Source organism: Charadrius vociferus, unplaced genomic scaffold (assembly GCF_000708025.1).
Source record: "Charadrius vociferus isolate BGI_N301 unplaced genomic scaffold, ASM70802v2 scaffold49, whole genome shotgun sequence".
NCBI classification, from domain to species: Eukaryota; Metazoa; Chordata; class Aves; order Charadriiformes; family Charadriidae; genus Charadrius; species Charadrius vociferus.
In genome coordinates this window covers 1,366,473-1,382,573 of record NW_009661375.1, presented here as the reverse complement: position 1 = coordinate 1,382,573, position 16,101 = coordinate 1,366,473, and the positions used below count along the sequence as shown (strand labels likewise).

General features: G+C 42.0%; 2 protein-coding genes across 3 annotated transcripts in view; one reads left to right on the top strand and one right to left on the bottom strand.

Moving 5' to 3' along the window:
- Nucleotides 1–9: 9 nt before the first annotated feature.
- Nucleotides 10–4,524, top strand: FKBP3 (FK506 binding protein 3, 25kDa; the record flags this gene model as incomplete). Its single annotated transcript, XM_009893921.1, has 5 exons — nt 10–123; nt 485–620; nt 1,629–1,696; nt 3,285–3,382; nt 4,280–4,524. Coding segments are annotated over 5 exons (471 nt in total), but the record flags the coding sequence as incomplete, so codon positions are not given.
- Nucleotides 4,525–5,498: 974 nt separating this feature from the next.
- PRPF39 (pre-mRNA processing factor 39) overlaps nt 5,499–16,101 on the bottom strand; it is a 12,619-nt gene continuing 2,016 nt past the window's right edge. Inside the window, exons 4-13 of one of the 2 annotated variants that reach the window (XM_009893881.1) lie at nt 15,701–15,868; nt 14,753–14,918; nt 13,991–14,098; nt 11,606–11,770; nt 11,162–11,288; nt 10,799–11,067; nt 10,022–10,206; nt 8,483–8,557; nt 7,758–7,878; nt 5,499–5,850 (exon numbers count right to left, since the gene is read on the bottom strand). In XM_009893881.1, coding sequence (XP_009892183.1) covers nt 5,800–5,850; nt 7,758–7,878; nt 8,483–8,557; nt 10,022–10,206; nt 10,799–11,067; nt 11,162–11,288; nt 11,606–11,770; nt 13,991–14,098; nt 14,753–14,918; nt 15,701–15,868 — 1,435 coding nt within the window. In that variant the 3' untranslated portion in view covers nt 5,499–5,799. Of the gene's footprint in view, nt 5,851–7,649; nt 7,879–8,482; nt 8,558–10,021; nt 10,207–10,798; nt 11,068–11,161; nt 11,289–11,605; nt 11,771–13,990; nt 14,099–14,752; nt 14,919–15,700; nt 15,869–16,101 lie in introns of those variants that run through there. The other variant, XM_009893880.1, reaches the window with a different exon arrangement.

Below are 16,101 nucleotides of genomic sequence, written 5' to 3'. Positions count from 1 at the left end.
TCTCCTTCCCCTCAGCGGTTCAAGGGCACGGACGGCGCGGAGAAGGCGGCGGAGAAGGCGAAGCCCGCGAAGGCGGAGGAGGCCAAGGGGAAAGCGGCGAAGCCCGAGGAGGCCGTGGAGGAGGTCGGTGCAGCACCCCAGCCTGGTGGGGTCGGGGCGTGGGGCGGCCAAATTGTCCAGGTCTTCAAAAACCTGGTTATGGCAAGAAGTCTGGTACCACGCCTTAAGCTTACGCAGCTTCTGTAGTGTAATTAGCGGTGGGCCCAGTGCCTCCCTCCCAAAGCTTCAGTCTTTGCTGTAAACTGTGCCTGCGTTGCTATGTTTTCCCCAAATATTGCAGCCCTGCGATAACACATGAGCCTGCCACTCACTAACACTGCATCTGTTCATTCCGTGCCTTGAAATAAGTGGTTGTTCGGTCTTGAATGTCGTCGGTCTGTGACTAGTTAATGCAGCACTCATAACTCTGTTTTTATAAACTTAGGGGCCGCCAAAGTATACAAAATCAATTTTAAAGAAGGGTGATAAAACCAACTTTCCAAAGAAAGGGGACACTGTTCATTGCTGGTATACAGGAAAACTACAGGATGGAACAGTCTTCGATACCAATATTCAAACAAGTAAGGTCATGTATATACTGTTTGGCTTTTGTTGCAAATGCGCATAGAGGAAATTAGCTGGACTCATTAAGCAGTCTTGGGCGGGCGTTGCCTTCTGGAAGGTGTGCATGGTGGGAGGCCAGACAAACCGCTTTCGCCGCGGTGGTGTTGAGCTGACTAGGGGTGTCCCTGAGCTCTGCTCCTGCAGCCTGATTTTCCATGAGGGAACGCAGAGCAGTATTTTAAGACTGGCTGGTGTCAAGTGACAGTGCTGCATCTTGCCAGACGTCACATCTGGCATTCTCCAGGCCGCAGATAATGTGAAATGTGCAGATTTAATCAGTGCTGAAACTACTTTGGAGGAAAGATGGTTCCTGCTCGGGGAGCTCCCCTTATCTATGGAACTCGAGCGCCAACAGTGTAGTTAGCTCCTCAAAATGGACACGTCTTGGTACACTTCTGTAATAAGCCCTTACACATGGAGGCACTGGAACGAGAGTGATTTGAAGTAGTCTGGTGTACCATATCCACTGCAGAGAAGTCTGCTGGTATTTTTGTGACAGTTTCTTGATCAGAGGATTTCCCCCTTCAAATCTAGTTTAAAGCTTTAGAAACACTTTTCCAATAGTGGTGTCCAACACTGAAAGGAACAGCAGGGCTGTCACTGGAATACTGTCTGTGAGTCATCATACTTGTTGTATGATGGTTTATTTTCCCTATTGACTTTTTTTCTTCACTAATGTGTTTATGACTTGCACCGTCAACTTCAATAATTCAGAAATGAGTCTCTGAGGTTCACTGGATCAGTATCTGAAAGATGGTCATCAACTTTAGCTCTTGGTGCAACTTGAACATTTAATAATGTTTTTAGTGCGCAGTACTAAATTTTCCTCAAAATCTGATAGTGGGCTAAAAATATTGTAAGAACAGATAATTATATAAAGCATGATTGTAATAGTAATTTTAAACAGAAGCATGGTATTTGCTGGTGTGATGTTAAAGCAAACGCATGTTAAAACTGTCTTTCAGGTTCAAAGAAGAAAAAAGCAGCCAAACCTTTAAGTTTCAAAGTTGGCGTAGGAAAAGTAATCAGAGGCGTAAGTAAACCGTTAATGACTCCCTCAAAAAGTTTTCATTCTGCAGGATTTATGACTGGAGTGGAAATTTTGAGCTGCTGTTCTTTTTTTCTTGCGGAGGTAAAAAAGCAAGTTGAAAGTGTTTACATCTGCAGGATGTAGTATTTATTCTTTAGGGATGCATGCATTCATCCATCTGCAGTGTCGTTCCTCATTAAGTAGCGTGTGGAACACAGTGTAACGTGTTCCTCAGGACAGGCACAGCCTCTTGGTGCTTCTGTCTGGTGCTCTGCACTATAGACAGGTTATGGGGTTCCTGGGGCTCTATCGATCACTGTATGCACATGGTGAGCTTTAGTCCCTCAGAACATTGTTTTCTCTCAGCATCTTTTTGGCATTTGCCTCAGAGCCTCTTCATGCGTAGTTCAGTTCATCCGTTAATTCTGAACTGGATGCTGAGACTCCAAATTCTGGTTGCTGTTGTGCACTGAAATGAGTTGCAGCTTTGCTGCTGTAACTCCCTTGCTCTGTCAGCACCGAGTGCTGTAGTGGCGCAGGGGGAAGCTGGGTGAGGGGAGTATCTAGGTAGACTAAAAGCACTCCGCAGAAGAATCGAGTGTTCTGCACACCCGTCTGTTGGCTTACATCTTGAAGTCACAGACGCTGATGTGAATGTGGTGTGACTGGGAGATACCAGCCTGTGTGCCAAGCAAATGAGGTGTGTGACTGTCTTGCCGCTGCTGTGCCAGCGGTGAAATTGGTGGCTGTCTGCACGAGGTAAGAATGTCAGAAGGATCTTACGCTTACCTGACTTTAAAAAACAAAACAAACCCAACTCAGCATAAATCTTCCATGCTGCTGCTGTGCAGAAAAAAGGCCATTATGGGTGACTGGATTGGAACTGGGAAGGGGAAAATGCCCCTGGGCTTGTGGCCAGTACTGCAGAAGCAGCAGTGGCCTGGGTTTTCCTGTAGTCTCTTGGCGTCGCGCTCCTGTGTTTGTGTGGGTGCCAGATATCTTCCTTAGGCAGTACAAGGCGTGAGCAGCAGCTGTTCATTGTGAAACGCTGATACGGTGCTCAGCTGAACACTGGCGAGTCTTGAAGTGGGACAAGCACTGAAATAAAATTAGTCTTTAAGCATCAGCCTTAAATAAACGCTGATCCACCACAGAATGGTGGGGAAACATGAGGCAGAGCAAGCCAAACCCCTTGGTGCCGTGTGTGTGGTGGTCTGCTGTGAAATGGGTTCTGAAACTGCGGATACTTCTTAGAAACAAACGTGTTACTGTATTGGTCCACCAGTATCATCACAACATAACAGCACGAGTGTGCACTGCCACGTACAGTAGAGGCTAACGTGGGAGCAGGGAACATCAGCCCAAGGGGAATGTTTCTTTCCACAAACAAAAAAAAAAGGTGAACCTACTTCACAGTGCACACTCCGGGGTGGCTGAGCGTGCTGGAGAGAACGATGCGGTATTGCACAGGTATTCATAGCAGCAAGTTGGAGAAGCATATGAAATGCACTTTTCCTTAAGCTCTGTAAGACTGCTGTGTTCTTCTGTTTGTTTGAGTTTGTTCTGTTTTGTTTTGTTTTTTTTTTTTTAGTGGGATGAAGCTCTCTTAACAATGAGTAAAGGAGAGAAGGCTCAACTGGAAATTGAACCTGAGTGGGCATATGGCAAGAAAGGGCAGCCCGATGCCAAGTATCCTTCCACAACTAATGACTCATTAAGTAACTTGGAAACACTTGGTGGAATACAGTGCTTTATGAACAGAGGTATAACGGGGGGAGCATTCACTTGTTGCTCATAGCAGGCTTAGAATGTTAACAATATAAAAACATTCAGTCAACTTAATGGAGGGATGCAATTGCCTGTTTGTTTAGCAGAAAATCTCCTGTAGGGAGTACTGCAGAGGAGAACTCACTATTGTTTTCTGCCTGCATTTTTATTCTGCCTGCTTCCAAATGCTCATTCCCACAGCGCTGGTGGGGACGCTAATCAGTGCACTGGGGAGGTGGAGGAAAGCTCCCTGCTGCAGCTGCAGAGACAGCAGTGAAATCGTGGCTAGAAGAACTGGTTCTGGGGTACAACTGAAATACGGGACTGAGCAAGTGATCCTGCAGTGTCTTATGCAGCCATGTTTCTTTTTTACCAATAGTTCAGAAGGAAGAGAAGCAATTTTTCCCTCCTGCTCCAATCCTATGTCACGATAATTTAAAGGTCTAGACATTTTTTTTCCCTCTGTAGTGCAGTAGGACAGTCTAATAACCTCCTCCTGGTGACTGTGTCCCAAAACTGGAGCCAAGGCTTGGGCATTCCAGGTGGGACTCGACTGATCACCTTCAGAGGAATGGGACTCACGAGGAGTGTGTCTTAATCAAGGGGTATCTGCGGAACCAGTACTCAATGTCTCATGGTAACTCGTGTTAGACAGCAGCTGCGGTTCCACACTAAATCCAGGATGTTAAAACGGGTCAGTGAAATACAAAACTGCCACATGAGAAAGAGAACAGGTGGTAACTCACTTAACTCTGATTGATGTGATAACTGGGAGGGGGGACTTATTTTTTTTAAAGCTTCCTTAACATCTGCCAACAGGATTCCACCAAATGCAAAACTTTTCTTTGAAGTGGAATTGGTGGATATTGAATGAAATGAAGAGTTTCCTTTGCTGCTGGGAATCCATTTACAATCAAGAAAGCTTCCGATAATGCAGTTTTGCTCTTGTAACTTCAGGATACAGTTACAACTGTGGCCTTGTATTGAAATCAAGTTTGTTTTCCCTGCCCCCCAACTGCTGTACAGTAACACACCACTAAAGAAAACATAGTTTATACATGCAAGCGACTTCACTTTTCTGTGTATGTCATCACCTTAAAACTGCTTTCTCATACTGTGGGGGAAAAATTGCATAGATCTCCAGCACACTGTTAAAGGAGAAGTATTCCCAGCTAGAACTGCCCCCAGTGTTTTTACTACCCGTTGCTGTAGTGAGTGAGCTTTTCCTGAAAAGCATTTCCTTCAGTACTGCAGTCTCCAGCAACGCCTTTCCCTTTCAGCCTTCTCTTCTGTGTAGCTGCTGAGTTTTACAACAGCCCTTACCCAACAATTTTAGTTAACCTAAAATATTAGAAGAGGAAAAAATGTATATTCTAGGCACTACATTTCTCCTTTAAAGGTGTTGTACAGAAGCATCAGGCGCGCTGCCCACCCCCTTCTAGCAGAGAACCGCACATGTTCCTGTACCGCAGCCACAGCAGTTAGTTTGAACAATGCAGGTGTCGAACCAAGACGCGTTCACCCTCCTCCTGGCTTGAATGAGGCAACCCAAGAAAGCTCAGAGGACTACTGAATTCCTTGCTTTTATTACAAAAATGGGAATGATCACTTTGATCAAAATGAAAAAAGTTTGCTCACACTGTGTACATGAAAAACTCTAAATACAAAAATCATCCCAAACACAGTTTGTGCTTTTTAAAAAAGAATGCAACATCATTTTGCACTGCATTTTAATTTTTGACCCCCACATAGAATAGAAAATACATACCGCAGCTTGCAAAGGCTGCCATCGTACTCTGAAGAGTTTCAATTGTAACAACACAAAGAAGCAGTCTGGGATCCGCTTGCTGAGGCAGGGAAAGAAATTTTGCAACAGAGCAAGTGGTGACATTGCGGTTGGAGCGCGGAGCAGGAGAAGACAGCCTTGCTCTGGCCCCGCCTGCTCCGCTCCTGCAGCAGCTGTGGCGGCCAACGCTGCTCGGCAGAACGGCTTCGGGAAACAACCCAACAAAACTACAGCTTTACTGATTAAGTCTATGGAATCATTATGGGACTGAAAGAAATTCTTCAGATATCTCCATAAATTAGTGCAGGGAATTTAAAAAAAAAAATAATGCATTTATGGTAAACTAGAATTGTACAGAGATACCATTTATCAGTTACCGGCACACAAATCTTGCTTCACACATACCCTGTGAACATCAGCTCGTTTCACATGCAAAAGACCAAAAAGCAGGTATTACAACAGTTCTTTCACATCCCTAATTTAGAAAAATATATATTTTTTTATTCCATCTCTGTTGAAACTGCAGCACAGTGAACTTCACTCACTCTTTGGATCAAGTTGGATGATAATACTGTCCATAATTCCACGCGTTCTGGTAATTGTACTGGAAAAAAAAAATACACCACAGTAAGGTAAGTCAGACCGCCCACGCTGCATGAAGAACACCTGATAAGCTCTCTCTCGTTCCAGAAAGGCACAGGTGAGCTCACCCTCTGTAACTGTCACGGTTCTGAAGAGTGGCCAGGGTGGCTGTGCCAGTGTTGGCATGCCCACCCAGAACGGTCTCGGGCCCTCTCCAGCATAACACTGCACGCAGCCTGACCTCTGAACCACCGTAACGATCCACTGGAAGTCGGCTTTGTTCTGGACATCCAACTGCTGTGTAGTTCAGTCACAAGCCCAGGGTCAGGTTTGTACTGAGGGCCTGTGCCGAGGCTGGTACTGTTGCCTGAGGTGGTTTTAGTCTCTTAATACACGCGTGTGGCAAGTCTTCAAATGGAGGTCAGGTCCGAGGTTCACTCTACCCTCAGCTCCCCTCCTCAGTACCTGCTCTACATCTCCTCGCCACTCCTCTTTCAACGCTCCCATAAGAGGGAGGAAAAAGGAAGGGAGCAGAAGGTACCAAAGTGTGGATTGCCTGTGTTCTAGCTCCATGTCCATGTTCAGCACACGCCCCAAGACAGGGGGGCCAAGGGACATGGCTCAAGTGCCCCAACACCACCCGCTTCAAATCCATCAATTTGCAGCTAGCAGAGACCATCACAGACAGATCCCATGGTCTTCCTGCAACCAGCCGTACCCCGGCTATCCCTGCTGAGCTTAGGTAGGTATTCGGCAGTGTAACATTCCTGGGGTGGCACGAACAAATGTCTCCACTCCCTCAGAAAGTGCTTCTGTCCGCTATTCTCAAGCAGACTGTGAAATGCACAGAGGTAGGCAGTGCTGCAGTTACCATGCCAACCACAGGACTGAGATCTCCATCAACACTGTAAGCCTGCTATTCCCATGGTTCTATGTTGGAAAACTTGGAGCATTTTTTCCTGGCCTAGCGCTGAGCAGAGTTCCCCATGCCGGGTGCAACACCTTTCACCGCTTGACTTTGGAAAGAACACTTGACCTTGGTGCGGGCAATTCTAAACCACAGTTACACAGCAGCTGGTTTGTGTCCCACCTCCAAACACTGTTCTCACAGGCCTGGCAGACTCCTTGCAGTCTAAACAACAGTGTTCATTAAACTGCTTCAGCAAAAGTTGCAGTTGGACGTCTACGACTCACACCTCAGAAGAGTAAGTACGCAAGCCTGCAGGACGTAACTCTTGTCCCAGCTGAGGGGGCAGCAGCAGCTCCCACCCGCAGCAGTGCTGATCTCATCCAGAAAGGCAGGTCTGCAGCTCTGCCTTTCCAGCCTGCCCCTTGGACACGTCAGAGCACAAAGTGCGCTGTCAGTCTAGAAGCAAGCGGAGCATGTGCTGGAGGGTGCTGCTGCCACAGGCAAGAGGAAACCAAGGTATGGTATTACTGATTGACTCTAAGCCCGTATAGGGGACAAAATGAAACGCCATGCAAGAACAGCCCCAAAAGACAAGTGATGGAACAGACTGGGTTTGCACGCGCTGCGTACAGTGTGGCAGAACCCACACCAAGATGTTACAGGAACTACTAGCTGGAGAAAGTAACTGTCAAAATGCACAGTAAACTGGCATCCCAAGGCAAGTCTCTGGGGCAAAACATTTCAGCACACAAGGGGTCTATTGCCCTTAGCCAGCAACGCCCTTCGCTGCTGTCACACACCCCGTCACAGGAAGAGCTGGCCACCAAACCACTCATCTTCCTCGCAGAGAGGAACAGTTTACACTCGTGTAACAGTCCAAAGAGGAATCAACAGAAGCAGGAGCTAAATTTTTACTCCAAGCGTTCCTCACCAACTGACACTGGGCCACAGACAGATAAAGTCACTGGGAAAACCACACCATGTATACACTCAGAATGTGCGTTAAAGGAAGTACCTACCTGGTACCAGGCATTGTAGTTATACGCTGCCTGATTGACTTGCATGTCTCCATCCATCATCTGTGCTGATGCCAAAGTTGGGTCATCTGTGAGCATTTTCTTTTCATCTGGCTCCTCTGATCTGTGAAGTTAATATTTGCTTGTAAATGGTATCTTAGATCAAATTCTGAGCATGTCTTCAAACAAGAAATGTTATAGTAGATAAGGGTAAATAATATTTTCAAACTCAGTGCCCTGGCCAAACAGGGTAACCAAATATGATTTAGAGAAAGACAGAAGTATATTTGGCTTCAGAACAACAGGCTGTTTTTTTAATTCTCTGGTGCTCGAACTGAGACAGCTAAAGCATGTTTCTGCTTAGAGATAGAGTTATTTTTACCAGGACTGTTTACCTTTTCTGTGAAACATAATTCAAAAGGTTATTTTCCAATAAATCTGTCTCCAAATATTTAAGCCAACAGTACAGCCCTATTTAGTATACACTTTAAGTGATTAAGACAACAGTGATTTTGTCCGTGCAAGGTTTAAAGCTGAAAAATAGATGTATATATATTCAGACTGAAGAAAAACAATAGTCCCTGAGATTGTTCTCTGAACTATTTTTAAAGCATTTCCAAAGTGCTTTGTATCAGCTCTAGCTCAGTGTAGTACGCGTTCCAGCTACCCAATACCAAATCATCTATCAAGTTTGTTTATACCCTCCCTCAGGTGAACAGGCTTCCTACCCGTTCTCTGCTCTCCTTTTCAAAGAATCCTGCTCCTTTAGAAGTGCTTGATGTTCATCATAGGCATCCAGAAGCCTGAAGGAGACAAAAAGAAATAAAGCTTTGCTCACCGTTTTCATGTAAACATTTTAAACACACGAGCAACCATTTTAAAATGTCTACTTCAAACTGTACAAATACAAAACCATTCCAAACCACACTCAATCATAATTCAGTTTTAATCAGTGACCCACCATGAAGATGGAAAAGCCAAAAAACTTAATTTAAAGGGGGATTCCAAAATGCATATTGAAGAATTTTCTGCTAGCTCAGAAATGCCCAATTTGCTCAGCTTTTATCACACCTCATGCAGTTTTTTTACAAAGTTCCTTTATAAACAAGTTTCTAAAACTTGTTTGTGATACAGCTGCTTCTTCCAGTAACTGAATTCCCTCAGCTGCGCACTGATGCCATCCATAGCAGCACTGAGATTTAGGAATCAACATTTCTTTAAATACCAGAAATGAGTATTATACAAAACTATTACAACTCTAAAGTATCACCTACAGCCTTTCCCCAAACAACATGGGAAGCATACGTATATTAAATGCAGCACAAAAGTCATATTATTTATATACTAAGTATAACCATACGTTGCTGAGTGAAGAGTAATACTTGTGCTTCCTAGCTAAAATTCCCATGAATAACTAAGTATCATTTCATCTGCTGCATACCACGGTTTACACGGTATCACACGAAAACCGCTTCTTCTGTCAGTATTATTCTTGGTGGAAAACATTTCTTGTACTTATTCTATGCTCTAGTATTATTTGGGAACAGAAACTTCATTTTGGCTGCTCCATCTAGGATCCCAAACTTGCAACGCTTGACTGCCACCCAAGTTAGGATGTTCAGAGTCAGCAGAAATTAAGGACAGCTATTGTTCGAAACATACAAAGCAGAAAAACTAACTTGTGCTTAGTCCTTCCAAATTAATTAGCTGCAAATTGTAAATAAAAACAAGGTCTTGTTTTACAAGAGAGAATTAAGAGGAAAAAAAAGTATATCTAGTATTTAATTAAAAAGTTGCATTTCTAGTATCTGATCCTCCCATGTAAGTGTACAGCGCTGTTAATACTTCCGAACATAGAAAAATCAAATCAATGCAGTTTTGGATACCTCAAGCAGCAGCTCGTAGGGTATGGAGGTAATTATACCTATGTAGGTAATTATACCTATGTCACAAAAGACATCACATTCTCTTTGAGGAACATCCTCCTTTCTAAGACTTAGCAAGAGAAAACTGCAGTAAGAAGTTACAGGCAGCATAGTTTTGCTCTATGAGGCATTAGGTATTTCAGAAAAAAAAGGAAAGTTGTCTGAAAAGAGATTCCTATTTAATAGTAGGAATTTGGTTGAGAAAAGCAGCTATCCCTCAAGAAAGAGCGGATGGCACAGAGGAAACAATGTAATGGATGCCACTAACCCAACCCCTTCCCTCCTACTTCTACACACACTTTTGGTGACGCTCATTTGGTCATTGCACAGATTACATCTTACTTGTTTACATCAGAACCAAAATCTTCAAGAAATTCCACTTTTCGCTGAGAAAACGTAATCCTCATTTTTATAGACAATGCGCCGTTGACAGCTTTATCAAAACAGCTCAGGATGTTTTCTTCATTTTGCTTGAGATCGCCACTGTACTCCATTTCAAGTAAATTGAGATACAGTTTCGTATTTTCCTGTGCAAAAGATGTATTAGAAGCTGTACATCTGTCATGTTAGGTACGTACTGAATCTATGTCTACCAGATGCATACCAGAAGAGTTACATCATAAATATATGCCAGAATAGTCAATAAAAAGATTTTCTTTTACACTGGTCATCTTTGACCTGGTTTATTTCACAATTAAAAGTGATCTAACACCACAAAAGCAGATGCCACACTTTGCTAACAGTAAGCTAACAGTATTTGGAGTACCAAATATTTCTGTGGTTATACTAAACAATCTACAAGTACTGCCTACGTAATCAGTTTTGTTCACCTTGAGATGTGAACACACCTGTAATACTTAAGATTCTAAAAAGGAAAAATGAAGGTATGAAGCACACTGTGCTTCTGATGAAAAAAAATCTGCAAACTTCCAGATTTGCAAGCTGCAAATACGGCAACATCAGTTTAGAGGGACTGGTGTCTCCATGTAGTAATGAAACATTACATACAGTTACAATTCCTGTCATCATTGTTGCCGTATTTTTTAAAAAATGGTTCAGAAAGAGAGAAAACTACCAGGATTTTTTTTTTTTTTAATACAGCAAAGAGGGAACACATACTTTGTCAATTTCTATGGCTTCTGACAGCACTTTTCTTGCCTTTGGAAGATTTTTCTGTACTTTGAAGAGGTGTCGAGCTAATTTGATGGCATAAAACGACGATTCGCTAATTGATTTGGCATTCCTAACAGCATCTTCAAGCAGGTGTTCAGCTTCTTCCATGTTTCCATGTCTGCGTTCTAAGCTTACTCTTCGCAAGCGAATCATTGCTAGCCCTAGAATACACTCTTCAAATGTTTTCAAGATTCTTCTTGCTTCATCGATGTTGCCTAAAACACCGGTGAAGATGCTTTAAGATATGAGACATCCCACAGCCTCTTAAAAACAGAATCCCTCCCAGCATAAACTTAACGTTGCTCTTACCCTGCTGCTCCTCAAAGGCAGCCCACAGCATGTGAACCATTGGTTTCTTAGGAAGATGTATTGTGCAAGCCCTGCTGTAGACATGCCTCACTCCTTCAATACTATGATTCTCCATGTATTTGGCATACTATGGTTGAAAACAGAGCAGAGATTGGAAAATTTAAAGCTTGTATTTGTCTTTAAAAACATGACAGAACGATAAAATTCTTTTGTTTAAACCCATTCAGCACCTTTATTGAACCACTAGACTAGTTTCTGTAAGGAAGGACGTAGAGAGGCAACGAAGTTGGCATATGCAGCAGTCAAATCTGGTTGCAAGCAGACCATCTCCTAATGCAACAGATATAGTTATATATGAACAACATTCCACAAGAGTACAAAAGGTTAGTCACTAGATCAATGTATGCAATCGGTAGGATATGGGTGGTAAACCACTTCCCTTACCTTAATCCAGAAGTCCTCATAGAGGGCACATGAAATAACACATCTTTCAAAGAGGACCACAACTCGTTCATGAGTGCCATTTTCTATCTCAAATTCTAAGTACTCTTTCCAGTTTTTCAGCTGAATTTTCTCCAGAGGTTTTACATGAAAGTAAGGCCTCTTTATCTGCAAGAGTCACAGTATGGCAACTTGTGACTAATAAGCATACCACCAAATTGCTTAAAACAACAAACAAACAAAAAAAAACCCCAAACCCAGCCACACACCATTCAAGTAATACCATTTAAGTAAACAGAACTTCAGAATGATACATTGTTATCTATTCAAATAAGTCTGCTGGGGTTACCCCAGTATTGATCAAGAGATTTTGCTGACAATTACATTCTAGGCCAGTAACTTGTTTTTCTAGAAAGCTTTTTGAGTGCATGTGTTTACAGAAGCCGAGAAAGAACTCAGTGCAGTTAATCTCTTGCAAACCTGCGGTCACATAATAACAACGACATTGTAAACAACAATGGATATTGTCCACATACATACATACATACAACTAAAGTACTTACTGTTGCACTAGCTCATATCCTACAAATTAAATTCAAAATTTGATTGAGAATCATGACAAGGAAAGACAGAGCGTTGAATTGAACTTCATATTAAATATTTACATTAAGCTGATTATTCCAAGAGCCATCAAGATTGTGTTTTTACTGATGACTACAAGAGGAGCCGGGTGGGACAGAGTGCAGCACAGTGAATGTAAATAACGCTTTGAACCAAACATAGCAAAGCATCCTTCCAGAGATCTTTTGCTTTTTCTCTCTTCTTCTTTAATTTTACCTGATTATTTCTCTCCTGTACTGCAATTCCATCTCAGATATGAATACATACAAACAGATAAAGAACTTAAAATAATTAAGGAGTAATATTCAACTCTTCAAGGTCACCTGAAATCTAAAGCCTATAACCCGCTTCGTGCTCCTCACCGAACTCTACTATGGAACCCAGTACTCTTTTTCCACTCTGACAAGTTCACAGGTACATTGTTCCTGATAAAATAAAGTAAAACAGGTCGAAGTAGGCAACAGATGTCACACAAGTGATGGAGACCATCTACCTCGTTTCTGCCTGTTATCAAGACAGGTTTTAACCTTTTGTTTCAAACTCCTCATAGATCCAGCATGTTGGTATCTACAGAGCAGATACGCTTTCTTAGTAGAAAAAGTATTGATTCTGGCCAGGAGCAAGAGAGGACATCCTGCTTCTGACACATTTCCTGCAGCACGTCCACAGTTTTACCATTCTCCCAAGTTTCAATAATTTGTAGCTTAAGGTTTCCTGAGCCAAGAACACCTGTAATCACATAACCACTTTCCACAACACAGCAACATATTTGAGCCTCATCTACTCTAGGACATGCTCTGTTTCCTTCTACAACAGGTACCCGGTACAAAAGCAACGCTGCAACACGCAGGGCTGGTAGCAGCACCCTCGGCTGCTGTGTACCACCACGGGTCACCCACCTGAGTTCGCCTGTGTTCTAGGCCATCGCACTAGGGCGGGCTACACACCATGTTTCCGAGTTCCTTTGGCCTACAAGGTATCTGGCCTAGTCCAACAAAGTGCAATAAGCAACGTAACAGCTCTGATATCACATAACCCATGAAGGAGCCTCTGAAAATCTGTCCCAACTGTTTAATACAATGTGCTTTTTAAAAAGAAAGTAAATTTAAAACAAGAACCATGTTATGCAATGTAGTATTTGCCAGGAAGTAAAAAAAGAAAAAAAAAAAGACTGAGAATTAAAAACTCAGCTTGTTTTTTTCAAAAGTAACCAAAGAATTTCTACATAGAAAAAGTTCTATATTTGCAGTGATCAAATGATTAGTATAATTAATTACTTTTAATACATTATACATAGGAGCTGCATGTTACGATGGCTACTTTTGGAAGACAGAAGTTAACAGATTCTGGGTTTGAGTGTAACATTAAAATAGAAAAACATACAGATTTCATTCTCCTTTTAGGATCAGCTTACCTTTTCAATTAGAACTACCTTTATCTCGTTGTTATTTTGCAAAGCCTCAGACGCGTAAGGCAGTACTGACTTACACAGCATTTCATGCATGTATATTTAAAGGCTGCTTAGTAAACAATACACCACCTTGCCTCTCTCCAAATACTGCTTAAAGATTTTTAAATCATCAGATGACAGTTGACCTCACAAGTTGCCTTTTCACAAGAAAAACGGCAGAGAAGAGAAACTCGATCTTTGTTCAAAGCCCCACAACAGTTTAAATTGTAAGGCCTAACTTACTCAAAAATCCTAGCTCCAAATTTTATGTTCAAAACTCTGGCAGATGCTGCCTTACATAGAAAAAACAAACTTACCGCTTCTTCAAATGTCCACCTCTTACTGACTTCATGTTCATTGTGGTTAAACATTTCTTGATGAATCTCAATGATTCTGTGCCTCATGTTTTCTATCTCAGTGATTAGCTAAAACATAATTTTTAAAAATGTAACACAGGTAGACACTGTAACACCTTTGTAAATGCATTTTATGATGACAGTGATATGCATAAATTACAAGTACCACAGATGTATTAAATGCTCCCCTGACCAGCTAGGGGAAGGGATGGGATGCTGCCCTGATGGGGCCTTGGCCTGTACTGCCACTGAACTGGTTTATCTGAAGTTCTGCTCTATGTTAAAGATGATTAAGAGTAAAGATGAATTTGGATCCAAGTCAAACTTGGTTTCAGCATGCATACATTTTCACAGTTGGCAATTCCTTTGGATGGCTCCAAGTCTTCATATGCATGTGAAGGCCATGAATCTGCACAGACCACTGCTGATGAAGAGCTTTCTTAGACCACAGTTCTTAATCTGTTAATCCAGAATAATTAATATACATTCCTAAAGTTTTGTACACCACTTTTTTCACTTTCGAAGTCCATTTCTTTGATACCTATGAAAACCCTGTATGTCCTGTAGACAAGAGCAGTTATCACCTAAGCCAACGAGCAACAATATGCAAGAGAATTATGGGAACACCTCAGCTATAGATATACTGTATCGTCTGCAGATAAACTCGTCTTGCAGCCACAGAGTAAGGCAAGAAATGCCGACGAACACCCCCTGCGTGTGTACCTTGGCAGGGTCAGTTATGTCTTCAGTACCAGAGGGCAGGTCGTCTCCGGGTTGCGCGTCCTCCCCACTATGGCCGTTCACAGATGCTAGTTCTCTGCGCAGCTGAACAAACTGCTCAGTAGTCAGAAGGTCTCGAGGCAAGTTGTTCTGAATGTGTTCTTTAAACCTAAGAATAGTTAGAAACAATTTGACACAAATTTGACGTCTTATGTTTCAATATTCTGCATAACCAGAGCACAATAATAAATGCTGGTGGGGATCTTCATCGATCTAGAGCAACACTGGGAAAGCAACTTCTGACAGCGTACAGACAAAATGTAACTTCTACTATCTATCAGACTTCATTCAAAAGCTTCACATTTTAAAGAGAAATGAAACGGCAACAAACTTCAGTGGCAAAGACACATCACTGGCCACGTAAAATTGATGGCAGAGGACAAGATCAGTTTTAGAGGAAGATACTATTTCTGAAACTAAAAAACCTGCAGAAATTACAGGGAAAACTGGTGCATAATTTAACTAGGGTTTCTCACGTCCTCTTAACCTCTCCATATTAATTCTACTATCTAAAACTTAACCAAATATTTATCTTTGGTCAATTAAATTAGTGTTTCACCACACGTGAGCATTGCTTGAGGAATTAAAATTCAAAACTGCTAATTCTGATTTTTCAAAGACATTCTCTTTTCTTCCTCACTATTCCAAGGCCTTCCTTTATTCCACAGCAGAATCTGTGAATTTATCTAAAACAAATTCCTAAAAAGCATATCAGTACTTTAAAACAATCAGTCAAACTAAGCACATACATAAATTAGTATAAATAAATAAGTATACAAAATTCAGTAACTATATCAAGCTCTTGTTCTGAGTGAACATTTTCACATTTACAGAAGTTAGCGTGTGCTTAAGAAATTCATAGCATTAACTAAACCTTTGTTTTCTCTTTACCTCTGGAAGTGATGACTGTAGAGTTGTGTTGGAATTCCAAGGATGCGGTCATAGATGGACGTAACTTCCCTTAGGTTTCCCTGTTCATTTTCCCAGTTTATATACATTTCCCATAGTCTGTCAGAACGGAAATCTGTCCCAGCAGCTAACACTGCGTGTTCATAGGCTCTGAAAAATGAAATAATTTTACAGTTGTTTCTGGATGCAGTGGCAGAATAAGGAAGAAAAAGTCTGACTCTTATTTAAAGATTACGAGTATCCTCATTTACTCACAACCACGCTTACAGTCTTTATTTAAATTCCTCAAAGTATTATCTAGGCTCGAATGTAGCAAGATTTCCAGAAATTCAGAAAGTTCACGCTCACTTTCTTTTTCCTCCAGCACTACCACAACAAAATAA